The 26,333-nt window shown below is 45.7% G+C and overlaps 1 protein-coding gene across 1 annotated transcript in view; it reads right to left on the bottom strand.

Moving 5' to 3' along the window:
* The window catches only part of ANO2 (anoctamin 2, calcium activated chloride channel), a 372,967-nt gene that overhangs the window by 12,122 nt on the left and 334,512 nt on the right, over nucleotides 1-26,333 (bottom strand). Inside the window, exons 21-23 of the mRNA XM_011955293.1 lie at nucleotides 3,255-3,407; nucleotides 2,845-2,897; nucleotides 735-916 (exon numbers count right to left, since the gene is read on the bottom strand). Of these exons, the coding sequence (XP_011810683.1) occupies nucleotides 735-916; nucleotides 2,845-2,897; nucleotides 3,255-3,407 (388 nt within the window). The remainder of the gene's footprint in view (nucleotides 1-734; nucleotides 917-2,844; nucleotides 2,898-3,254; nucleotides 3,408-26,333) is intronic.

The following is a 26,333-nucleotide window of genomic DNA, read 5'->3' on the forward strand; positions in this document are numbered from 1 at the left end:
TTTCTGTCTTACAGCTCCTAGCAGCCCCTCCAGGAGGCCCACCCTTTCCATTCTAGTCCCTCAAGTAATCTCCCTCTCCTCTGAGCACCCACAATGCTCATGGTCCATACATAAGCTCAGCAAATAACCTACTATTTCCTATCTGTTCTGCTTATTTTCTTCGCAACCAGACCATAGCCCCCTTGATCGTGAGGACAAGGCTCTTTGTCTGCTCCATAGTGTCTAGAAAAAGGCAGCCCATAAATATTTTTTGAGTCATCAAAATTGATTTATAACAATTGATTGATAACAACTGCAGAGAGAGAGCAGGAGACAGAGGGAAAGGAGAATGATGTACGGTTGTGTGTGGCTTAACGATGGGGGTATGTTCTGAGACACGCATCTTTAGGTGACTTCGCAAACATCACAGAACGTGCTTATACAAATCTAGATGCTAGGTAGCCTACAACACGCCTAGGGTATAAGGGATAGCCTATTGCTCCCAGGCTACAAACTTGCACAGCATGTTACTCTACTGAATACTGTAGGCAGTCATACAGTGGTAAGTATTTGCATACCTAAATATATCCAAATACAGAAGATGTATGGTAAAACTATGGTATTATAACCTTAGGGGACAATCGCCACATGTGTGGTCTGTTGTCTAAAACATCGTCAATTCTAGGTCATCCCCATCATTATCTGGATCTATTACATCTGACCCTCTGTTGCCCTCCTCCTGAAGATTACTTTACCTGCAGAACTGCACCTCCTGGTCAAACTGTGAGTTTTCTGGCTGCGTCCCCTCCTTCAGCTGGCTGACATTGAAAAAGGAGAGGGTGTGGTTGACAAAGCCGTGCAGAGTCCCATTGTGACTGTAGGAGTACTGGTACACCAGGCGGGGGATAAAGTCGGAGGTGATCGCAATGACAAAAGCCTGAGGGAGAGAACCATAAGCACTGAGTAGCCAGGACTGATGCTAAAAAGGACTGTCCCCTCTTAGGCTGTCCATCTGAAGGAGCTGCTCTGACTGACACAGAAGCTCATACAGCATGCTCAGGTCCCTGAGCTCATGCAGCTGAGTCACCTGCCTTTTCCATCTTTGATGTGTATAAGTACAAGAAGTCCACCAGACAGTGGCTGTCAAAAGAGCACAAGTCAACCACCGCAGCAAAGGATGCTAAGTCAGTTTGGACCATTTGGTGCTGGAAGGGTTAAACCACCTCTGAGATATCTAACATTGCTGTTGAGCCCAAACAGAGTGCACGCTTTCCTGAGAAAATCACCTGTAGTGATGAGGGTACTACGTAAGTGTAACGGGCAAGGAAATGGAATGCCCACGTACTTCTGCCCCTGAGTGGTACCAGAAAGCCAGAAATACCAAGAATATGATTCCACAGTTTGCTTCATTTGATCATTATCTCTCGACACTTTTTCAGCAAGTCATGTAATAGAACTTATTCTTGTATCCATTTTACTTAAGAAAACGGAGACGCAGCTGAGAAAGAAGCAGGTCCTGCTAGATGGAGCCACACACACCCAACAGAGTGTCTGGCATATCTAAGTGCTCTATAAATGTCCATGGAGAAACCAAACGACAAATGAATGATTGCATATTTGAACACGGAGGTACTTTCTGCAAAGAAAGTCTTAAATCTTTCTGGCAGGTATTTATACTGCATCCTGCACCAACAATTAAAGCCCTTTACCAAAATGTAGTTCAGATATTGTTTTCTAAATGTGTATGTGAATGTGAACGGCCAGAACCATATTTGAGAAGGAATAACATCGTAATCACAGCTACAACTTACTGGGCCCTCGTTATATGTCCTTTCATCATGCCATTTAATGTCCCAAATGGTCTTATTTGGTGGGTACTACTACTATCTCCTGTTTGACAGATAAGTAAACAAGGCTTAAAGAGGCCAGGGAAGTAAGACTGCATGTCATTTCGTACTGTAGATGCAAAGTGATTAATACTCGGGGCCTCTGTTCTAGCAGACACAACTTCAAAGTAGCAGACTGAGCTGTTTTCCAAATTGCACCTTATTTCTAAGCCTCGAGATGTGCACTTCCTACATCACAACACTCAAAATGCAGTGGGCTGATTTTCTCTGCCTCACCTCACACTTTCCAGCCTTTTTATATGATCTTAGTAGGAAATCAGGTCAAATCACTGTTTGCCTCCCAGGGGAAAAGGGCTGTGGCTTTCTTGGTGTGCACTGAGCTGGCTGATACATTCTTGGGAGGTGGGACAGGAGGCCCTTCCTGGCCACTGTCCATATAAGAACACAGCAGAAGAGGAGCTGGCTGGGGCCCAGCAGGATTTCCTCTGCAGTGTAGACATGTCTGGCAAGAGAGTTAAGCAGGTCACCACAGGTGGGACCCTTCTTCTTCTAGGTCCTATCTTAACCTACGCAGTGCCAGAGTCCTTGGAGATAATTAAGACTTTGCACTGACAACCTGGAGGAACTGTAATTAGGGACTGCAGCCTGGGCAATGCTCCATGCATTGTTTAACTCAGGAGTAGAATAAGAAAGGAAAGAGATGAATAGATACGTAGAATTCTTTCCTCATCATTCTTGGCTCAAAGGAGAGATCTGATTTTGACTGTCAAGGCCAAAGTATGCATTCTGATGGATAATTACCTTTCTCCTTGTGAAATTAAAAATAAACCTACACAGCCTTAGCGACAGCACGATGAGTTACAAGGCATTTGTGAGCTGTTAACCAGAGTGCTGTCACCAATAAAGCTCCAAATGGAAAAGGCTGGGAGGTGCAAGGGCTGGCTTCCCACTTTGAAGACCTCAGCTTCTCTGGAAGCCCTTCCCACAGAGCGAGTGTGTCATGAATGTAAGTACTTACATTGCTGATAACAGAGAACTTGCCAATTCCAGAGAGAATGTCAAACCAGATTCCTACAAGACAGAAAAGAGAGCATCTGGCTCACTCCCACCCTCAGCCCAGTGATGACAAGGCTGAAGCTCCGGGTGATGTTTTGCAGGTGAACTACCGAGCAGCTTTGCTGGGCCCCCTGGAATGGGCTTGTCTGGAAAGGCTTAGGTAGCCCCCCTGTCTGGAAGCTCAGATCACAAGTTGGGGTGGATAATGTGGTCTCAGAAGGCATCCCTGCACCTCAGGATACGAGGATGAGGGACCCAAAGGGAAGAGGGGCTTTCACAGCCCTCTTGATTCCTGGTGTGGTGTGACTGTGCCCAGACGGGACAGAATGACAGAAGGATGGGCCTGGTGGGACCTCTAAGAGGGGCACATACCGATATCTTTTGTTCTTACAGCATCCGGCCGTCTCAGCTCCGTGACAAACTTCTTTGCATCCAGCCGCACTTCAATGACATTGTTGAGGAGGGCGAACACAGGTGCCAGGGGAAAGGAGGCCACAAAGAGGGTGACGAAACCAAACTGGATGACTGCAAGAGAGAACAGCATGGGGGCTTCAGCAGGGACAAGCCGGACTCAGGTCCCTTCTGGCTCGCAGCTACGGCCCCTTGTCCTTTCTTCCTTGGGTCTCTTTCCCATATGGGGTAATTTTTCATCTCCCTTTTCCTCCTGTGCCACATACACAGTATTTTTTTCTAAGTACCTGCAGGCCTGTGGGTCAATGCCATCACTCAGGAGCAAAGCTCTGGATTAGGCATGGTGGGGAGATATGAGAAAAATAAAATGTCTTAATTCCTCCCTTCACCCTTTACCGCCAGTCACTAATCCTACTGATCTAACTCAGGGGTTGGTAAACTTTTTTAGTAAAAGGCCAGATAGTAATAAACATTTTTGGATTTGCAGGCCACATGGTTTTGTTACAATGACTCAACTCTGCCATTATACAGTAAAAGCAGCTATAGACAGCACATCAACAAGTGGGCTTGGCTGAGTTCCAATAAAACTTTATTTACAAAAGTAATATATAAAGAGGCTAGATTTGGTCTAGAGGCCACAGTTTGCCTACCCTTGATATAGCTTTAAAAACCACCTCCCAAATTTGGACTCTTCTTTCCATGTCTACAGTCACTGCCTTTGTTTAGAAAGTTTATTCATCGGCCGGGTGCAGTGGCTCACGCCTGTAATCCCAGCACTTTGGGAGGCCGAGGCGGGCAGATCATGAGGTCAGGAGATCGAGACCATCCTGGCTAACACTGTGAAACCCCGTCTCTACTAAAAATACAAAAAACTAGCTGGGCGAGGTGGCGGGCGCCTGTAGTCCCAGCTACTCAGGAGGCTGAGGCAGGAGAATGGCGTAAACCCCGGAGGCGGAGCTTGCAGTGAGCTGAGATCCGGCCACTGCACTCCAGCCTGGGCGACAGAGCGAGACTCCGTCTCAAAAAAAAAAAACAAAACAAAACAAAATTAGCTGGGTGTGGTGGCGGGTGCCTGTAGTCCCAGCTACTTGGGAGGCTGAGGCAGGAGAATGGTGTGAACCCGGGAGGTGGAGCTTGCAGTGAGCCGAGATCACGCCACTGCACTCCAGCCTGGGCGACAGAGCGAGACTCCGTCTCAAAAAAAAAAAAAAGAAAGAAAGAAAGTTTATTCATCCATTCATCCATCATGCATTTATGGAGAGCTCACTAAATGTCAGGCCCCGTACCAAGTATTTAAGGAGGCAAAGGTCTGGTCTTGCCTGAAAGAAGGTGGGTTTGAAAGGGGAGAGTTAAATTTAGGCAAGCACGTGCAACAAGGTTTTATGTGTTCCAAGAGAGAATAAAGAAGGTACTAGTGATAGAGAAGACCCAAATGGAGGGGAACACACATCTGTTCAGGGCAGGGACTGAAGGGGGTCTCCATGCAGAGCCCCTGAGCACAGTCTGGAAAGATGGGCATGCAGTCTTCATGAGGATTAAGTCAAAGAGACCTTCTAAGCTTTGGAAGCAGCGTAAGCAAAAGCATGGTGTGACAGCCCATGCCCATCAGACAGCTGGAAACAGTCCAACCCTACCTGGACCATTGCAACAGCCTCCTGATGGGGTTTCTTGTCACCAGTCTCCCAGAATGCTAGAGTCTATCCAGCACACAGCCCCTGTCATCTGATTCTGTTATCTACCTGCTTATAAAAATTCCTGTTGGGGCCGGGCGCGGTGGCTCAAGCCTGTAATCCCAGCACTTTGGGAGGCTGAGATGAGTGGATCACGAGGTCAGGAGATCGAGACCATCCTGGCTAACACGGTGAAACCCCGTCTCTACTAAAAAATACAAAAAACTAGCCGGGCGAGGTGGCGGGCGCCTGTAGTCCCAGCTACTCCGGAGGCTGAGGCAGGAGAATAGCGTAACCCCGGGATGCGGAGCTTGCAGTGAGCTGAGATCCAGCCACTGCACTCCAGCCTGTGTGACAGAGCAAGACTCCGTCTCAAAAAAAAAAAAAGAAAAAATTCCTGTTGGCTCCACTCCGTTCACTGAATATAATCCAAATTCCCTAGTGCTGCATACAGGAGCTTTATAATCTGCCTCCAATCTGCCTCCCTAGCTTCATCTCCCAGCATCTCCCCAGCAACGACCATGGTCCTGCCTTCTCACCCTCCTAACTGTCCCCTGCCACATTAGTTCCTTCCACTCATTTGTGCACAAACATCCACTCTCCGACTGGCAAGCTTCTGTGCATCCCTGAGATCACTCAGATGCCACCTCCTTGGTGAAGCCCAAACCCTCCTCCTCTGGTCCCCACCACCCTGTGTTCAGGCCTCTGTTGCAGCCATCACTGTGTGCTTCTGTGATTGACTTGCTCACACATCTTTCCTTCCCACTGAGAAGGTAAGACCTCCAGCCCCTCTAGGGGTTCAGTACCTATTTGCTGATGGAAACACAACCCAGAGTCTAGGAAAGTTACAATGTTCTAGGACTCCCCTACATACTTAGGGCAAATTATTCAACTTTTCTGTGCTTCAGGTACTTCAACTATAAATTGAAGATAATATTAATAACCACAAAGTAGGGTTTCCAGATGGGTAAATGATATTACATGCAAAATATGCACAATGTACATACAATGTACAATATGTACAATGTTAGATACATAATAACTGTTTAATAAATGGTATCTATTATGTGTAATTTTATTCTTATTGGAATAAATATCGTGTACAGATGACTGCAATGTACACCGTGCACTTATACGCTAAACAGACACAAACTTAAGGACTAGGCACTGAATGAGAGAGACTCAACTTCTAGACCTGGATATGCTTCTAACTAGAGGTATGACTTTGGCCAAACCTGTTTGTTTCAATGGGCATCAGCAACCTCACTGATAAATTGAAGGGACCAGTTTATATTGCCTCCAAGTCTGATTTGCTGTGATGCTATGGTTCACATTGTCTTAGACAAGCTTCATGAGTCTAGAATATTCAAATAAAGCATGAGAAGACATGACACGAATGGGAAAAAAATTCCATTTCTACAGAGGCATAAAAGCAACCACAATAGAAGTTCCAGGAAAGGGAACAGGCAAGGAACTTTCCCCAGCCCAACTGCTTTTGGTTTGGCTGTTTGCTCAGCCAACAGTTGTGGGTCACTGCTCTGGCTGATTCAACCCTGTCCACTGCCATTGTCCTTGATGCCCAGTAGGTTCCAGCAGGCCTTAGGAGGCTGGCAGGTGCTGATTGATAGCAAGACACCTGCATCGAAAGACACAGATTTGTCCAGGTTGGGACCTTAGAGTGATCACCTGACTAGTTGGCTGGCCAACAAGGATTGGAGGGTGGTGGAGAAATCCTCCAAAACAAGCTCTGGGAGCCCGTTCAAAATGCAGGCTCTCTCTCATCTTTTAAATAAGGCTTTGCTGAGGAATTCACGTTGGAGTCAGGAAAGGGGACAAGGCCCGAGGGGGTGTGGGGATGAATGGAATTAACAAGGAAAGGAAAACAGATGTTAGACTAGCATTCTAAAACCTGTAAAACGCATGTCTGTGTTTGAGTGTATGGATGGATGTATATTTCTGGAGTTATAAGTTGGTCTTCTTGATTCTAATGAGCTCATTTCAGCACGGCAAATGTTCTTATCATGAGTGACTTCCTCCAGCAGAACTGTGCAAACTCCCCAGAGCCTCCGCAAGGGTTTGGCAAGGAGACTGATGGGGAGGGAGAAGGCAGTTTACTTCTGAGGGATTGCAAATGTACACAGCATGCCCTCACCACATTCGTGCACGTGGTACTCTGAAATCTAACTTCCTTCCAGGGTTATAGGGAAAATGGGACTCTCCACTTCCTCTTCTCTCTTCATGTGAACTGCAGAGGCAGACATGCATGCTGTCTTCTACGGCTTCCCTGCTGGTTTGCTTCTTTACCTTCACAAACTCTCCAGACATGGACTCTCTGTTGTCCCTCTTCTGTCCACACAAACATCTTCCCCAGTCCCATAACAAAATGTCCCTCCTCCTTCCCCTCACCATTTAAGTCTCTATATTCAGCACTGGATGGTCTCAAGAGACCGGGCCCAGCAATGCTGGACCTGAAGTGACAAGATCCTCCTGTCCCCTCCTCTGGTGTTACTCCACGGTATCCTGGGCCAAGAATAGGCCCTCTCTGCAGACGTCCCATTGCTGCAGGTGCTGCTTGCTCAGACTGGGTAACCTGAGCATTGCCAGGATTCAACCCAAAGAGGCAGAAACAAATAGGAAGTTTTGTTCTATTTGGGGGAGAATAAAACATAAAACCATAACTCCCTAGCATGCAAATTCCAAATCCAAGATTTGCTCTTTTTTTTTTTTTTTTTGAGACGGAGTCTCACTCTGTCGCCCAGGCTGGAGTGCAGTGGCCGGATCTCGGCTCACTGCAAGCTCTGCCTCCCGGGTTTACGCCATTCTCCTGCCTCAGCCTCCCGAGTAGCTAGGACTACAGGCGCCTGCCACCTCGCCCGGCTAGTTTTTTGTATTTTTAGTAGAGACGGGGTTTCACCGGATTAGCCAGGATGGTCTCGATCTCCTGACCTCGTGATCCGCCCATCTCGGCCTCCCAAAGTGCTGGGATTACAGGCTTGAGCCACCGCGCCCGGCCAGATTTGCTCTTTTTAGTCAAAGGTCTAAAATGCTGTATCAGATGGAAGTCCTTCTGGGCTTACTTCAGAGGATACCATGATACCGGCTTTTGCCAACACCAAGATTTGTTTCTAAAAGCAGCAAGCCTCCATTAGGATAAGAGCAACACCGGAAATCCTCAGTGTGCTGCATAATAGAAGCCAGCTCGGCCTGACCAATAACAGATTAAACCGGGCCAAGCCAATTAGGGAGAAAACTTTGAGTTGATTTTCAACCAAATCTTTACAAAGCCTGCTGTAAAATGCTCCAGTAATGCTGAGCTCAAAGGCTGGGAACTCCTCCATGCAAACCCCATTCGTTTTCTCTTCTCACCCTTCAGCAGCCAAGGATCTTCTAGAATAACCATCAGCCCTACACTGCCTGATGTTGGAGACATTTCCCATTTCAGTGATTTCCTGAGTTTAGGTTAAAATAACCAGGAGGAGTGGGTTAAACTAACCAGGACAACATTCAGCAAGGAGGTTTCAGGACAATCTGTTTAGAGAACACAAACGGTATAGGAGATAAAATAAAATGGACTTGCCAGGATTGGTGGAGAAGATGTTGATGGAATACAATTCTGATTTTTCACTCATTTATTTAAAATTTTTCAGTGAACATATCCAGACTCATTTCCTCCCAACCCATATTCTGTGCAACGGGCAAATATTTAGCAAGTATGTTGGCGATCAACTCCGCCTGCCTTCCAACCTTTCCAAAACCATTTGTACTTCCCCAAACTCACCATGAATTCTACATTTCTGAGCCTTGGTACACGCCACTATTGTCTGTAATCTTCCTTCTTTTCTTGTCTGCTGAGTGGGATGCTATTCATCTCTCAGGCTCAACTCAAACTTCACCTTCTGTATGAAGACTCCTCTCCACCTCCATTTCCCACCAGCACACCCAGGGGGAACTGGGTGCCTTGGGCATCTCTCATCCTTACTCCCATAATGCCTTGCACATGCCTCTCTGTTTATTTGACCTGCTGCCTAGATGGAAAGCTCCTTGAGACCAGGGATCTTGTTTGATTCTTTTCCAAGTCCTCACTCACCATCTTCTGTGGTGCCTATTACATAGCAGATGCTCAAAGAGTATCTGTTTCATAAATCTGACCTTATTTTCACCAGTTGTGAAACACACACACACACACACACACGGCCAAAAGTGAAAGTGTGTGAACTGAGAGCATTGCACGTGATGATGGTGAAAAGAAAGGTAGACCTGAAGTATTAACACCTCTATGTCGCAATTCTCATTGCTGCAATCTGCACGGAAGACTTTGAAGAAAGTTGTAGTAAAAACAGTGGGTTGGGAGAGTCCAATTCTAATGAAAATGATTATAGTTTTTTTTTTTTTTTTTAAAAACGCTTTCTATTGTTTAATAAAATCAACACAGTCTGCTTAAAGAAGTGGCATACTGGGGGCTTAAGAATTCTCCTTTTTGAGTGTTGGCAATGCAGGACTACCGGATCGGTCGTAAATATCAGAGGCGGAGGAGACACTGAAGTGACTTCAGAGCCAGAGGGGAGTCCAGAGAATCATCATGGTGAACAGAGACGGCATTCCCATCAAGAGCACCACGGTCAACCTCACCACCACACAGTGTGCCAGCCTCATGCACAGCTTCATCCTGAAGGCACGGAGCACCGTGCGTGAAACTGACCCCCAGAATGATCTCAACTTCCTTTGAATTTGCTCCAAGAAAAATGAAATTATGGTTGCACCAGACAACCACTATTTCCTGATTGTGATTCAGAATCCAAACGAATAAGCCACTCTCTTGGCTCCCTGTGTCATTCCTCAGTTTAATGCCTCCCCCTCCAAGAATATTAATGTCGATCATGTCAACACACTGGCACGTGGCAGCTGCCTTAGAACCTACTCGAACCAATCCCGTGACCATGTGTAGGCTGGCGGCTTTGCCTATCCCACGAAAGGAACCCTTGTGCTGTGCCAACCTTCCCCAGAGCTCCGGGAGGGCCCTTTCTCCTCAATGCCAGGTTTTGGAACAAGAGCTTGCGAGAAACCCACACCCAGCTTCCTTCTAACATTCAGTTCACTTTGCTGCCCTTGGAGAAGGATGTTTTTCTTTAATTAAAAATAACTGAAATGCTTAAAAAAAAAAGAATCTTCCTTTTTGTGAGCCATTAATAAGCAATGCAAGGGAATCAGGGAAGGACACACTGGTATGAGCTTGTCTTCTCACTCAGGAGACACTAAGTGAAAGATTCTGCTAGAAACAGCCCATTAATATATACTCATGTAAGAGCACAGCAGGGGAAGGTCATCACTGCTTACTTCATCAGTCCATATTTTCAGGCTGTGCCCGGGGATCCCCTTTTCCCAAGAGCAAGGGAAGTCAACTCTCCATTGGGCTGACAACATCCGGCATAAAAAGAATTCCAAGTGTCGACTGAACACACAAATTGGAAAAGACAGTGAGAAGAAAAGGCACGAGCTAGTATAGATCCTCAGCATGGGCCTCCACCGCTTAGAAACATGGTGAAGCCTTGACAGAAACGTAAGAGAGTTCTCAGTGTCCATCACTCACCATCCACTCACTCATGCATTCATTCAGCAAGCATTTATTGAGCACATTCCATATACTGGAGACCATGTGCATTGCTAAAAAACAAGGATGAGCAGATTACTGTGGCATCCTTCCAAGAGCTCAGAGTATGCTGTGGGGAAGATGGGCATGGAAACAATCCTTGACAGCCTCACGTGGTGAGAACAAAATGCCAGCATTAACAGTGCTGTAGAACGCTGGGCAGAAGTAATCGACTCTCACCAGCAGACCCATGGAGGCTTTGCACCACTCGTCACTGGGTTCCATGTGAAGAACAAGTAGAAGGAGCACATGAAGATTCGCTATATGGTTGATAGTTAAGGTCGTTCCTGCAAATTCACTGATCCAAATTCACAAAAAAATACTTAGGAAATAAAGACAATACGTGGAATTCCCTTTCAGTCTGCATGGAGTCACCTGGGGGTTTACACAATGGATCGGGACTGATTCAGAAAGCCTGGGAAGTCACAACAGGAAGGGACAGGCTTGAAGTCACAGCTTAGGTATTAAGAGTTTACTGCATGCAAGGCAATGCAATGCTGGGACAGACCAGCAAGGCACGTCTGGCTCCAAGTTTTCTTCATTTCTTTGTGTTTAAAGGAGACTCAGTCCCTGCTTTTTCTCCAGTCCCACATCAAAGCTAGGGAGACTTGAGTTGGCAAGATCTACTGATTCACTTCCTGGAGGACAGACTGGTGAACTTCCAGTAAATATTTACTGAAAGAACAAATGAATGGTCTGGCTTTCTCACTCTTGTTTACATTATCCACCTGCAAGACGGGAGTGTGAAGGACAATTATTCATTCATCCTTCCTCCCGTCCCTCCATCCTCTCATTTGGACTGTGGTAATGTAGTGTGTGAGTTCGAAAGGGCCATGAAACCAGTCATGACAGGAAAGAAGTTCCCCAGCAACAAATCATTACTGAGGACCTTGTTTTGCTTTATTCTTTTTCCTCTACCTCTTCCCAAAAGGTTTGTGCAAAAGTGAACAAAATGAAAATAAAATTAGGCTTATAGGGTTTTAGAAAAAGGAAATAAGGAGCACAGAAAAGAGGACAAAACAAGTAAGCAAACTCAGGGAACCACAGTGCTGCTATGTTTGAGCAGTAATGTTTACTCCGAGCTTCCTGGTTGTTACAGCAAGAAGAGAAATGGGGCAGCAGTACAGTTCTTCACAAGTTTTAAACTAAAAGACTGCCTTCCCTGCATTCCTTCCCTCCCTCCTCAAGCACTGACTAGGCATCTTCTGCATCCCAGAAGCCTTCTGTGGTACACCGAGGGCTGTGGTATCCAGATACACTTTTGCCTTTTTTCTTAAGTATGCATGGGGAGGGAGTCTAGTGCAGGTAACACCAAGCAATGTATGCCTCAGCAGCGAAAGGAGAGGAATGACCTGGGATTCAATCTACTTCCCAGAAACTCTAGAAGCAGCTCCTGGATGCTGCCTCAATTGTGTTTAAACACCATTTGGAGAAGATGGCAGGAGCCTCATTATCCAGTGGAATGACTCAGTGTGTGTAAACAGGATGGCCCAGGGAAAGGAATTTCCTGGTTCTCTGAGCCATTGGCTTGTGGCACACACACACTTGGAGTTGTTTGTGACAGAATATGTGGGCCTTCCGTGCTGACGGTTTCTCAGGTATTCTAGAAAATCCAATCACTTACATCCAGCCTCTGTTGGAAATTTGGAAATTACCCGTTGTAGTCTTTGCCATCCACGACCGAAGAATATCAGAGTTGAAAAGAAAGTGGTGTCACCTAAGCTGTTCCTCCATCTGAAGCTCTCGCTGTTCTACTCCTTTAATAAGTGGCCACTTTCACCTGATCACTGTCAGGACGGGAACTCAGTACCAGAGCCCGTCATTTTCATTGTTTTTGATTCTCTGTCTCCGTTTTAAGTCACCGGGACTTTGGGGTACTTTCCATAAAGCATTATCATAGCAGTAGTTGTCTAACATTTGGGGTAGTTTTCCTGAACTATCCAGATAATTGTATAAGTTCATCAATTTACGCTGTTACAGGAGACCTGCTCTAAGGAGGACAGCATTCCCTAATTACTAGCACGTCAAAATAAGGAGACTTCGCGCTGCAAGAGGTGGAGTAGGTGGTCCCAACGACATCAATACCACAAGGATGTCTGCAGAGTCTTCATGAAAGGTCATGTCTGCAGAGTCCAACTGACAGCCCGTCCCCACCCCCACCCAGCCCAGAAGGTCCTCACTACAGGATCACTTCTTTCATTCCTGCTTCTTAGGGAGACATTCATAGAGCACTTCCTATACGCCAGGCCTTGCGGTTAAGTACTGTGAATCAATAAGACACATATCTCACCCTCAAGAAGCTTCCATCACAATGTAGTGAGTATTGTGACCCTGGGCCATTGGTCTTCAGATGAGAGGAACTGACAATCGCATCATTTATTTATCTGAATGACATGGTGGTAACACTTTACCAAGAGATTCTTCTGGGACTTGTCACTAAACTCTTATGGGATTAAACTTGGGTCTATGTCTTTCTGCTCAGTAGGAAAAGCCAAATGGCTGCAAGTGTCCAGAGAACTTAAGCTTGCAGCTCTCAAAGCAAAGGAAGAATTTCCTCTCACCAGGCCCTGAGGAAGACCCCACAACAGGGTGTGAGAGGCCTGCGGCAAGGGAGCCTTGAAGCCCCGTTCTGGGGCAGGGGACAGTGATGATTAACGCCGTGGCCCACTCCTGGGCCAGCTTTCTTTCCTCCCCTCTGAGATGGGGGAGCAGGAGATGATTCCTGAAGTCCTTCCTACTAAGCCCTTCAGGAAAAGGTTTGATATTGGAGATTCCCTCGAAAGCCCCGCACTGCTCCCCTCCCAGGTTTCTCCAGCTTAATCCCTCACTCTCAGGTTTCCCTTTGTCTGGAGCCAGCCCATCCCCACACCCACCGGCCCGAGGGGGCTCCCCACCCCCACGCCCCTCCTCAGGCTGATCCCAGCCTCCCTTCACCTCACGGCCCCTCCCCCAAGCCTGCTGGGCCCCAGCCCAGGTTCCAGCTCAATTTAGGAAAATGTAAATATAATACATCTCCCCCTGCTGCCTCCCTCAGCTGATGACCTGCCCCACCATCCTACTGACAGGCCTAGAGTGGGCTCAGCGCACTTCCTGTCTGCATGGGTGGTCCTGGGGATCTCAGGGAACGAGGCTGACAGCTGAGAGCTGGGCCGGGGATCACCATGTCAAGCGCACCAGCGGCGGTGGGCAGCTTTGGTTTCATGGTTCTCATTTTTGTTCAAAGTCCAAGACACGGGCTCTTTTGGAATTGGGGAGGTCTAGCCAGTTGGGAAGGAAGGAGGAAACCTCACTTCATTCCATCCTTCCACAGAAGCCCAAGTTCCTATAGGTCTTGAAGACAGTCCCCCATGGAATGGTCTGGAAAGGGACTCTAGCCTCAATTCCACTAGTGAGTCATCTGGGTGACCTTAGGCAACTCACATCACCCTGGGCCTCTTGGCTTTCGAGGTGCATTGTTCAACGAGGATGTATGAACCACGACGTCACCACTGGAAGGCACCCTGAAGGTCAGCTGATCTCGTGGTCTGAAACTTACTATTCTTGTCAAGACACTCAATAAAAAATGATGACCTGCACTTCCATTTGTGCATGCTGAAACGTCTCTTCCTCAAAAAACATTTAGAAATCTAAGAAAGTGAGGGTGGCACTGACTCTGTTTTACCTTGTATTTCTAAAACTTTGGCAGTGGTGCATTACTTGTGACACACTGCACAATTGGTTTTGGCCACAGACCAGTGGGTTGCATCACTGCAGGGGAAAACTCATTCTCTGGTCTAATTCCCTCTAATTTCCAGGAAAAAAGGGAAGCCAGGGAGATGATACGACGTCATGCCCAAGGCCACACTGCTGGATAGAAGCAGAGCTAGATTTGCACCTGACTCTCACCTGACACCCTGGGAGCATGGGAAGGAGAGACGCTCACTCTGCCTACAGTGATCATCTAAAGACGAAAGAGGCAGCAGATGTGAAGGGGCTTTTACTTCAAACACAAGGGTGTGGAGAAATCAGAAGTAATGATATGGTGACTACCGCCCAGTCTTAGTTATCCATGGAGATGGCAGAAACTACTGCCCCCAATGAAGTCTTGACATCTGCTGTGGACTTCAGTCTTCTCTCCCACCAAGCTAGTCCCCAGAGCTGCTATCTCTGAACCGCACGGATGGGTTCACATTACACCTTCTCTTATTTCCCTGGCTTACTCGCTAGAAACGAGTGCTTAATAGGCCTGGGATGGGGGAGGGGAGGAGGCAGAGGAAGCAAAGGGGTGGCAGGAGAAGGGGACAGGGAAGGCGGAAGAGGAGAAAGAGAAACAAGGATAACCACCTCTCTTGATAATCCACTCACTGGATTATCAGCCCATAAAGAAATGAGAATTGACCGCGGCTCAGCATCACTAGAAAGTGAGATTCTGTTAGCCTCGATAAGAGAAAGCTGAAGACATAAATGATACACTCATGTATTCAGTGACCCCCTTTACAGGCTTACCCAATATGTTTTTAGTGCCCATGCCCCGGGAGGCGGTGCTGGGGAAGGCCCTGCCATTTGAAGAATCTGCCCTTGGGAAATTAATTACCAAAGGCATCTCTATTTTAGGAGACAGTTTGTCTGAAATCCGGTGGGGCAGGGGGAAGCGGGAGGTGGCAAGGAGCAGGTGACATGCGAGCTGGCTTTGGATGCGTGCATGAGAAGGCGCAGGCAAGTCCAGGGCCAGGAGAGCACTCAGGACAGGCAGGGCAGGAGGAAGTGAATCAGAGGATTCACTTCCCTGGACCACAGGACATGGAGAAGGACCTAGGATTAAATACAGGGGAAGGATGCGCTGGGAGGGCCTCGCTAGGAGCACGGGACCCCGATGATTTTTGGACACTGGAGGGATATGACCAACAATACACCTCAGAAGGAATAAATGAGGCAGTGGCGAGACAGTGGTGACTGCAAGTGACTGTGTTGAGGATGTAGTTTAGAAAAAAAAAAGCACCAGGGAGGAGGCAGAGCAGACAGAGCAGATTCCTAAGATATCCTAGAGCAGGCCTGTCCAACCCCTGGCCTGTGGGCCGCCTATGGCCCAGGACACCTTTGAATGTGGCTCAACACAAATTCGTAAACTTTCTTAAAACATTATGAGATTTTTTTTTTTGCATTGTTTTAGCTCATCAGCTATCATTAATGTTACTGTATTTTATGGGGGACCTAAGACAATTCTTCTTCTTCCAAGGTGGCTCAGGGAAGTCGGAAGATTGGACACCCCAGCTCTAGAGGAAAGATCGGCGGCACAGCAAAACCACTGGATGGGAGGTGTATGGAGACAGAAAGGAGAATGAGCAGTGATGTTAGATTTCTCAGCCAGGGGCCTGGAGGATGGTGGGGCCATTAATGTGGCAGAGAACTCAGAAAAGAGTCAAGGGGATGCAGCCTGCAGGCAGAAAGGCTTAGAAATGTTTTCCCTGAAGTGGATTCTCGCCTGGGGCCTTCCCTGCCTTGTCTGAAGTCTCAGGACAAGCGTGGGGCAGTAAGCGGGAGAAGAGCCTCCTGTATCCAGTTTAGAGTTTGCTCGGCCTCAGTAGGTGGTTTCTAAAACCCAAAGACAAGGCCAAAAGAATGAGGAGAGCAGGCGACCTTTGAGAACACCTTTCTGCCGGTCAACCAGAAGCTGCAAAGACCTAGCCTCTGCAGCACACATCACTAGGCGAACTATTTTCTAGAACGGTAGGTCCTTTCTTGTTACTGTCTGTTTGCCCATATGGGGCCAATGGAATTTCCCCTTTGTCCTGGGAAGGTTTGCTGAAAAATCAACTCACAATAAGGCAGATTAATCAGAGAAAAAACTAGCCGCCAGGCATGGTGGCTCACACCTGTAATCCCAGCACTTTGGGAGGCCAAGGCGGGCAGATCACCTGAGGTCAGTGTCAGGCCTCTGAGCCCAAGCCAAGCCATGGCATCCCCTGTGACTTGCACGTATATGCCCAGATGGCCTGAAGTAACTGAAGAATCACAAAAGAAGTGCAAATGCCCTGCCTCAACTTAACCGATGACATTCCACCGCAAAAGAAGTGAAAATTGCCTTAAGCAATGATATTATCTTGTGAAATTCCTTTTCCTTGCTCATCCTGGCTCAAAAAGCTCCCCCACTGAGCACCTTGTGACCCCCACTCCTGCCCGCCAGAGAACAACCCCCCTTTGACTGTAATTTTCCTTTACCTATCCAAATCCTATAAAACAGCCCCACCCTTATCTCCCTTTGCTGACTCTCTTTTTGGACTCAGCCCGCCTGCACCCAGGTGATTAAAAAGCTATATTGCTCACACAAAGCCTGTTTGGTGGTCTCTTCACACGGGGACGCGCATGACAGTCAGGAGTTCGAGACTTGGTCACTGTGAAACCCCGTCTCTACTAAAAATACAAAAAATTAGCCAGGCTTGGTGGGGACGCCTATAATCCCAACTACTCGGGAGGCTGAAGCAGGAGAATCACTTGAACCTGGGAGGCAGAGGTTGCAGTGAGCCAAGATGGCACCACTGCACTCCAGCCTGGGCAACAAGAGTGAAACTGTCTCAAAACAAAACAAAAACTACCAATTTATTACTGCTATGCACACGGGGAAAACCACAGAGTGACTGCCCACTATCCCAGTGTAGTACAGGTGCTTACATACCCTGCTTCTTAGGGGAAAGGGCGTGGGAAGTGCGGATGATTTTAGGGGGATAGTGATTTCAGGGGAATTTCATAGGCTTAAAGAACATGCCATGGTTTGGGGCCAAGTCTACTGGGTCTGCAGAGCAGACAATGATTTGTGACAAAAGTCTGTCCAGGTTTGTTGACCGACTTTAGTCTTCTTTCCTGCAATGTGGGTTTAGTTCATGAAAACTCAAGGAAGGGATTGGAAGTCATTGTTCTTTTCTTTAGTAGGTCCAGACTTTTAGGCAGGTAAGGGAAATTCAGTCTGTGTTTGGGGAGAGGTGAGGATTGAGAGAAGGGTGGGAGAGACTGTTCTCCTTGGTGGGTCTGACTGGTCTTTACGTAGATAGGGGAAAATTCTCCTTTAGCATTGTTCATCTCTAGGATCTTTAAATCAAAATACTGACCATGCCAGGGAGTCATACTTTGGGGTGAAGTTCCCTGAGCTCCTTCACACATTTCTCTCTCACACCAGACCCTGAAACTCTAGAAGGCACAGGCATGTCTGTTGTCTCCATGTCCCCCGTGCCCGGCAGCAGTGCAGACACCACGGCACTGCCCCAGGGCAGGGCAGGAGGGGCGTCACTGCAGAGGGAGGGATGTGGCCTTGGAGTGGAGGTCAGAACCAAGTCTGAAAGAGGTCATCTCACCCTGTCCACTGACACTAATGACTTGACCCCTTAAGGGAAAGGAATAAATTAAAATCAGAGGTGACTTTTCTTTGAGGGAAACTCTGATAATAAACATGGTCCACTTTGGTCTTAGGAGACTAAAATTATCGCATATGAAAAATCACACAAATATGTCCACAGTGAAGAAGGCGGCCCGCAGCCATGGGATCGAGAGAAGCGAGGGCTTCTATTTCTCTACCAGTGAAGGAAAAGGACTTAAGGGGCCATTCATTTGATAATCATTTCACTGAGTTATTAGGTTCTAGTACCCATGCTGAGTGTTGTGACTAGAAAGGAAGAAGACACTGTCTCTGTCCCCAAAGCATTTTTGAAAGGGTGCAGGTACAGGAGAAGAGAGGAAGAGAAAAACTGAGGATGGGAGAAGGAGAAAATCGTACCAAGAGCAAATGTGTCTGAGGCTGCAACACTCCGCAAGCAGTCACGGGCAGACGACATGGCACAGGCAAACTGGACGTGAGAGTGTGAGATAAGCAGACACACACACGCGGGCCTGCAAGAAGATGCAAAACAAGAGCCAGCTCGGGATGCCCTCATCTGCTGCACTGGGTGTGTGAACTTGATCTGAAAAGAAGTCAGTAGCATGGAAGGATTTTAAGTAGAAAAATGAATACAATCTGGTTTGCATTTTTAAAAAGCCATTCTAAAAAGCAAGATGGAAAGGTAGAAGGAGTAAAAAAAGAAGCAGGGAGTCAACTTGGGATGCATTTGCAGTGATTCCAAGGAGAAATGGTGAGGGTTCAAATAAGGATCCAAAATTCTCACTAAAAGCAAAGTCAGCGAGTTAAGTAGCCACACATAGAAACTCTCCCCAGTGAGAGTTGATGCAAAGTCAGAAAGTAGTCATGGAGATTAAGACAGGATCCACATCAGTCCACAGAAGTTCCTCCTGAATCCAGAAGCTCAGACTTGCCATTTCAGGACACAACTTGAATGCGGCTGCAAGAACTTTAATGTCTGGTCTCCCAGGAGAACCTGCCCCATGCATTTCCCTGGCACAGTGATTTCTATAGGCCTTGGTGTGCACTTCCAGAGAGCAGGAGAGACTGGGGGCCCTTTGCCTTTCAAAATAATTATCTGGCTTTTACTCCAAATAAACGAATAAGTAAACATGCGATCACTGAGGCACTTCCCTTTCTGTGAGGGTTTGACAGGATATAAGCTCGTGACCAAGAAAAATCAGACCTGCTCTCCTGACTGTGTGAATGAATGACAGAAGAAATTCATCTCATCACCCACAGTAATAGCCCAAGGGCCTCAAAATTGCGGTTGCATTTAAGAAGCTGGGGGAAGGTTCTAAGGGAGATAATTGAATTCCTGAGGCAGGATTATAATAGCGATTATTTTTTGGATGACTAGAGGAACAAAAGCCTGTGGGTTTTAGATAAACAGATGACAAAAAGGGCCCACTGGAGAATCCAGACTAATAGAGCCCTGAGGGTTTAGAGTTTACTGAAAGGACAAACATCTTGGAGTGTTTAGAGCTCAGGCTTCTGATTCTTCGATAAGCCTTGGGGTCTGGCACCCTCATTCTTTAACCATTAGGGCACAGCCTACACTCATGGTATAAGAAGAACCTCCAGAGATCACTATATTCAGGAGCTTCAAGCTGTTTCGAGTCAAAAACTTTGTAGATTTGAGAGAAACTGAACTCTGGACAATAACAACGGTGGCCAATGTTCATTGAGAGTCTACACGGGGAAGCACTGTTTACCACTCTTCATGCATCAGCTGATTCCCAGAATAGTCCTATGAGGTAGGCGCTAAGATCATCAAACCTACTTTTCAGATGGGAGAATTGGGCCTGGCTGACTTTAAGCCTCAAAACCAGAGTCATGTAGCTAGCGTGCAGCAGGGTTAGGTTCAAAAGCTCAGTGGTTCAACGGCAGCACCCACCCCTCACCACACTTAGCTGTTCGATGAACTTTGATGAGGGTTATTCTGCAGTCCAGTCTTTGTACTTGAGAAAAAGTATGTCCTTAAAGGGTTAAAAGGATAGTCCAGAGATAAAAGAGAGGAGCAAAACCTAATCCAGAACACGTCCTCACATTTAAATAAAATATGAAATAAAATAGCCATGTCTCTAAAACACATCTCTTAAGATTGAAAGTCATAGTGAAATGGACTTAAGAATTCTGTGAACCAATCCAGCTTGAAAGTCATAGCGAAATGGACTAAAGAATTCTGTGAACCAATCCAGCTTGAAATTCTGTGAACCAATCCAGTGTGATTCCTCTTCCAGGTAAGATTGCATCAATATCAACTGAGTTGTTGACTCAATCAATATCAGGAACAACCTGAATTGCTGAAGAGACTGTCCTGGTCTCCAGATTTGCTCCTCCCTCTAGATGCTTAATAAATGTTTGATGAATGAATTGATAAATTCATTCATTCTTGCACCTGTGTTTTCTCTTTTCCTCCTGAGCCTTACTATCCCTCTTCTGCACTTGCTGCCCAATTTCCCAAGCAAAGAGTACACAGTCACCACACTGGCCAAGATTTTACAACTGCTCTGTATGGTCTGATGTGAACTGCAAACCTGTCTGGTCTTCAGGGTTCTCCACTAATCCCAGGTCTGTATCTGAACCCTCCATACCTCAAGATTACCATTTGCTTCTCCTTGTGAACAGTTATTCGTGGCCAGGTGTGGTGGCTCATGCCTGTAATCCCAGCAATTTCAGAGGCCAAGATGGGAGGATTGCTCGAGTTCTGGAGTTAGAGACCAGCCTGGGCAACACAGTGAAACCTCACGGCTACAAAAAAATCAAACAAATTAGCTGGGCTTGGTGGTGCATGCCTGTGGTGCCAGTTACTAGGGAGGCTGAGGTGAGAGGGTCACTTGAGCCTGGGAGGTCCAGGCTGCAGTGACCCATGATAGTTCCACTGCACTCCAGCCTGGGTGACGTAGCAAGACCCTGTCTCAAAACAAAACACAACAACAACAACAACAACAACAACAAACAGTTACTCATGGCCAGGAGACTGTCTGCACTTGCCAGTCCTTTCCCTTGGAATGCTCTTCTCTGTTCTTATCATCTAGAATCAGAAGAGATCTTGGGATCACTAAAACAACTTCCCACCTTACAGCTGGAAACCTCTTCAGATATCTGTAGTTCACCATCAATTAAGCCCTGCTTTGAAAATGTAAATTCTTTACTTGTCTTGTAAAGTTATTATTATAGAGTTACCTCTGTCAAGAAGCCTTCTCTCATTAATTAATACATGCATTCATTTGTTCATTCTCTCATCTGTGTATCAGACATACCAAGTGCTTGAGTTTTGTTTTTGTTTTTCTAGAGATGGGGCAGCACTCTGTCACCTAGGCTGGAGTGCAGTGGCACAATCAGCTCACTGCAGCCTCAGACTCCTGGGCTCAAGCGATCCTCCCACCTCAGCCTCCCAAGTAGCTAGGACTATAGGTGCACAACACTACATTCTATTATTTTTTTCTTTTCTTTCTTCCTTTTTGTAGAGACAGGGTCTCATTATGTTGCTCAGGCTGATCTTGAGCTCCTGGCCTCAAGCAATCCTCCTGCCTCAGCCTCCCAAAGTGCTGGGTTTATAAGCATGAGTCACTGCACCTGGCCTGGAGTGTCTATTATATGCCAGGAAACGTGCTAGACTCCGGCATGATGAATAAGCCATGGTCCCTACCCACTGCTCTTCAGAGTCACCCCTAGACTGGGTCTGTTGAAGAACATGTATGTAAGCAATACTACCATAATTCAGTAAGATGCCATCAGCGTGTGTACCAAACAAAATACCAGGAGAGAAACAAAGAATGATTTGTTTCAAGAGGAACTGGGGTTTGACCTGGGAAGACTTCCTAGAGGAAGCACCATGTAAAACTAAGCTAATAATGAATCTAGAACATTCAGGTCAACAGGGTGGAATGGAGTGGCATAGGGGGCTGGGAATCTCAAGTTTCCTATACACTGATAATTCTTTCATATCACATGACTTCAGGATTCAGGATATTAAGTGATTTACACTCACTGAAAGGGTATTCTCATATATTGCCCATGCCTGGGTGAATTGTTCTTACTCCTTCAGAAAGTAATTTGGTAAAATGAATCAAGAACCATACAATGACTATACCTAATCACACCTATGTGAATCTATCTGGATGAAATAATACCCTAAATAAAAGACTATATGCACAAAGATAGTGTTTATGAGAGGATTAAAATACGGGAGAATTGTTAAATAAGCCTCCACTGGAAGACAGGTAAGTGAACTATGGCACGCTTATTAAAGGGATTATTACACAGCTATTCATTTTGAATGTTATGTGACAACTTAAAATATTTATTCATATAATGGGAAATAAAAAAAATAAATGTGTGAGATGAGTAAGATCACAATTTTATTTTTAAATTCGTGTACATAACAAAAAGAGTCTAAGAAACAGCACCAAAATGCTACCAAAAAAAAAATTACAAGGTTGGATTTGGGAGATATGTTCTCTTCTTTTCTGTTTTCAATATTCCAGGTATAAGATTGTTTTATTCATTTTAAGGAGTGGGGTTTGGGATTTGTTTTTGTTTCTGATTTTTCAGTCTATGGTCTGAATCTCACTCTCTACAATCTTGGTGTGAATTCCTTCCCAAAATCACCAAGTAAATCTTCTAGTGCTACTTTTTTTTCCACTCTTCTCATTTCTTGGTAAGCACCCAAGTTTAAACACATAATAATACGGTAGATATGTATTCAATGGCATAGCCCTGACAAAGTAGAGCATATTTCCCTAACTCTGCCTTCCTCAGGCTTCAGGACCATTAAGAGGCATAACACTGGACACTTAATACACAGCTTTGGTATGTGTTAGGCCCTCTTCTAAGAACTATATTAGCACTAAGCACTAAGACCCTCTTCTGTTCACAGATACTAATTCATTCACTACCCACAACAATCCTATGAGGTGGATATTATTATCTTTTTTAATAGGCAAGTAAACTGAGACACATGGGGTCTTGATAAGGGCAAGTGGATAACTTACATATGGTTATCCAGCTAGTTGGTCAAAAGCTGGGATTTGAGCCCAGGAAGTCTGGTTCAAGGGTCTTTGCTCCTCTTTGTTGTATTTTAATGTTTTATTTCTCTTTTTATAACTCTCAAGTTCATGGGTACAAGTGCAGGTTTGTTACATAGGTAAACTTGTGTCATGGGGGTTTGTTGTACAGATTATTTCATCACCCAGGTATTAAGCCTAGTACCTGCTAGTTCTTTCTCCTGATCCTCTCCCTCTTCTCATCCTCCACCCTCTGAAGGGCCCCAGCGTGTGCTGTTCCCCTCTGTGTGTCCATGTGTTCTCATGGTTTAGGTCCCACTTAAAAGTGAAAACATCGGTATTTGGTTTTCTGTTCCTGTATTAGTATGTTAAAGATAATGGCCTCCACCTGCATCCACGTTCCTTCAAAGGACATGAACTCATTCTTTTTCACGGCTGCGTGGTAGTCCACAGTGTACTACGTTTTCTTTACCCAGCCTATCATTGATGAGCATTTAGGTGGATGCATTCTTTGCTATTATGAACACCTCTATGTACATAAACTAGAAAAATTTAGGATCTCTGCTCTAATCACTCAAAAGAGGAAGCTTTGAAATAGCTGAACAGACAGGCTGACAAGCATGTGAAACCCACACAGCTAACTGGTGGCCGTGGAGGTGTGACCACTGGGGTCAGAGGGTGGAGGCAGACAGACAGATCTCAGGGGTTCCTAATGTAAGCCCCTTCCCAAATGGAAGTCCTGATCTCCAGCGGCATTTTCTTTCTCTCTGGGTGAGACGATGGCAGATGTAGAATGGCATCTGAAATATGAGCAATCACCTTTGTGTAAATACAGCATCAGAGAGGGATTAGAGGTAGCTCTTAGCCAAACATGAAAAGCATAAAGGGGCTACACGTTTCCTTAAACCAGGTCTTGATGTTTTCTTTATCTATTGTTTCTAAGGCAGACATAATGATTGTTTCTTCTCTGGTGAGTTGTTTCAGATTACAAAGCTTGAGACTTTGCCTAGAATGGTAGACATCCCAGGGCTAGGACAACATTGTCATGGCCATCTGATCTAGACCCTGCCCATTACTCCACTGCTAACATACACAGGCAATTTCTTATAACAGAATAGGAGGAACGTCCATTAGAAATGATGAGTGAAGAAGCTCTTTAGTTTAATTAGATCCCGTCTGCACAGCAAAAGAAACTACCATCAGAGTGAACAGGCAACCTACAGAATGGGAGAAAATTTTTGCAATCCTCATCTGACAAAGGGCTAATATCCAGAACCTATAAAGAACTCAATCAAATTTACAAGAAAAAAAAAACAACCCCATCAAAAAGTGGGCAAAGGATATGAACAGACATTTCTCAAAAGAAGACATTCATACAGCCAACAGACACATGAAAAAATGCTCATCATCACTGGCCATCAGGGAAGTGCAAATCAAAACCACAATGAGATACCATCTCACACCAGTTAGAATGGCAATCATTAAAAAGTCAGGAAACAACAGGTGCTGGAGAGGATGTGGAGAAATAGGAACACTTTTACACTGTTGGTGGGACTGTAAACTAGTTCAACCATTATGGAAAACAGTGTGGCGATTCCTCAAGGATCTAGAACTAGAAATACCATTTGACCCAGCCATCCCATTACTGGGGATATACCCAAAGGATTATAAATCATGCTGCTATAAAGACACATGTACACATATGTTTATTGCGGCACTATTCACAATAGCAAAGACTTGGAATCAACCCAAATGTCCATCCATCAATGACAGACTGGATTGAGAAAACGTGGCACATATACACCATGGAGTCCTATGCAGCCATAAAAAAGGATGAGTTCGTGTCCTTTGTAGAGACATGGATGCAACTGGAAACCATCATTCTCAGCAAACTATCGCAAGAACAGAAAACCAAATACTGCATGTTCTCACTCATAGGTGGGAATTGAACAATGAGATCACTTGGACACAGGAAGGGGATGATCACACACCGGGTCCTACTGTAGGGGGGAGGGGGTGGTGGGGAGACAGCATTAGGAGATATACCTAATGTAAATGACGAGTTGATGGGTGCAGCACACCAACATGGCACATGTATACATATGTAACAAACCTGCACATTGTGCACATGTACCCTAGAACTTAAAGTATAAAAAAAAAAAGAAATGATGAGTGAGGTATCCTGTGCACAAAAAGGTACTGACGGCCCTCTGCTGCAAGTGACTAGGTGAAGGGAGCAGGAGTCATATGCAAACACAATGATAGGTGCAATGATGCTAAGTATTGAATTAAACATTGAGTGATTTTTTTGATGGATCTTATTGATGGTTCCCCATAATCCATAGAATGAGTAAATGTTTAGAGTGTTTAGATGTTATAGCTAAGATATTTATTTATTTATTTGATTTTATTTTTTTGAGACAGACTCTCACTCTGTTGCCCAGGCTGGAGTAGGGTGACACAATCTCAGCTCACTGCAAGCTCTGTCTCGCAGGCTCAAGCAATTCTCATGCCTCAGCCTCCTGAGTAGCTGGGATTACAGGTGCCTGTCACCATTCCTAGCTAATTTTTGTATTTTTAGTAAAGATAGGGTTTCACCATGTTGGCCAGATTGATCTCAAACTCCTGACCTCAGGCGATCTACCTGCCTCTGCCTCCCAAAGTTCTGGGATGACAGGGTGAGCCACTGTGCCCGGCTTATACCTAAGCTCTACATGTCCTATGCTTTTAATTCATTAGCTCCAAGTCTTGGAAAGAGGCTTCTCAAACATCCATCCCAATAGAAGATCAGGATTATAGTCAAGTAGCCAAGAGTGCAAAGGCAGCTGGCCTAAGCTGGGATCCTTCTCATAATAAAGAACTCATGGTTTCCAAGCCACATCTAAAATGATTGTGTTCCATCAGCCTGTACTGATGTGTATCCCGCCTTCAAGCCTTATCCAAAACAACTAGAGGCTCTGCAACTAGAAATACACCTCTCACTCCCTACTGAAATAGACCCAACTTTTTGTTAAAAAGCTTTCATCTTATCCAGCCTTATCTGATCAAAGTAGGGGACTCTCCTATATTCTCCAAGTCAAAATGTAGATATCCTTGACCCAAGTGTCACTGGATATTTTCCATGAAGGAAGACTTTCATGGAAACTATATTTTTAAATTTCAGATTTTACTATTTCCCTTTTAGCTTCATCAATAATAGAAACCATGGGAAAGGGTCTGAGAGATCAAACTTCAGTTTATAGATGATGAGAGGAGTCCCAAGGAAAAGAGAACATCATCCTAGAATTATCCACCAAACTGTTGACTGAGCTGCACCAGGTTCTCCTTCCAGGTCTCTTTCTGCCCCAT

Source organism: Colobus angolensis, unplaced genomic scaffold (genome assembly GCF_000951035.1).
Source record: "Colobus angolensis palliatus isolate OR3802 unplaced genomic scaffold, Cang.pa_1.0 Scaffold11, whole genome shotgun sequence".
NCBI classification, from domain to species: Eukaryota; Metazoa; Chordata; class Mammalia; order Primates; family Cercopithecidae; genus Colobus; species Colobus angolensis.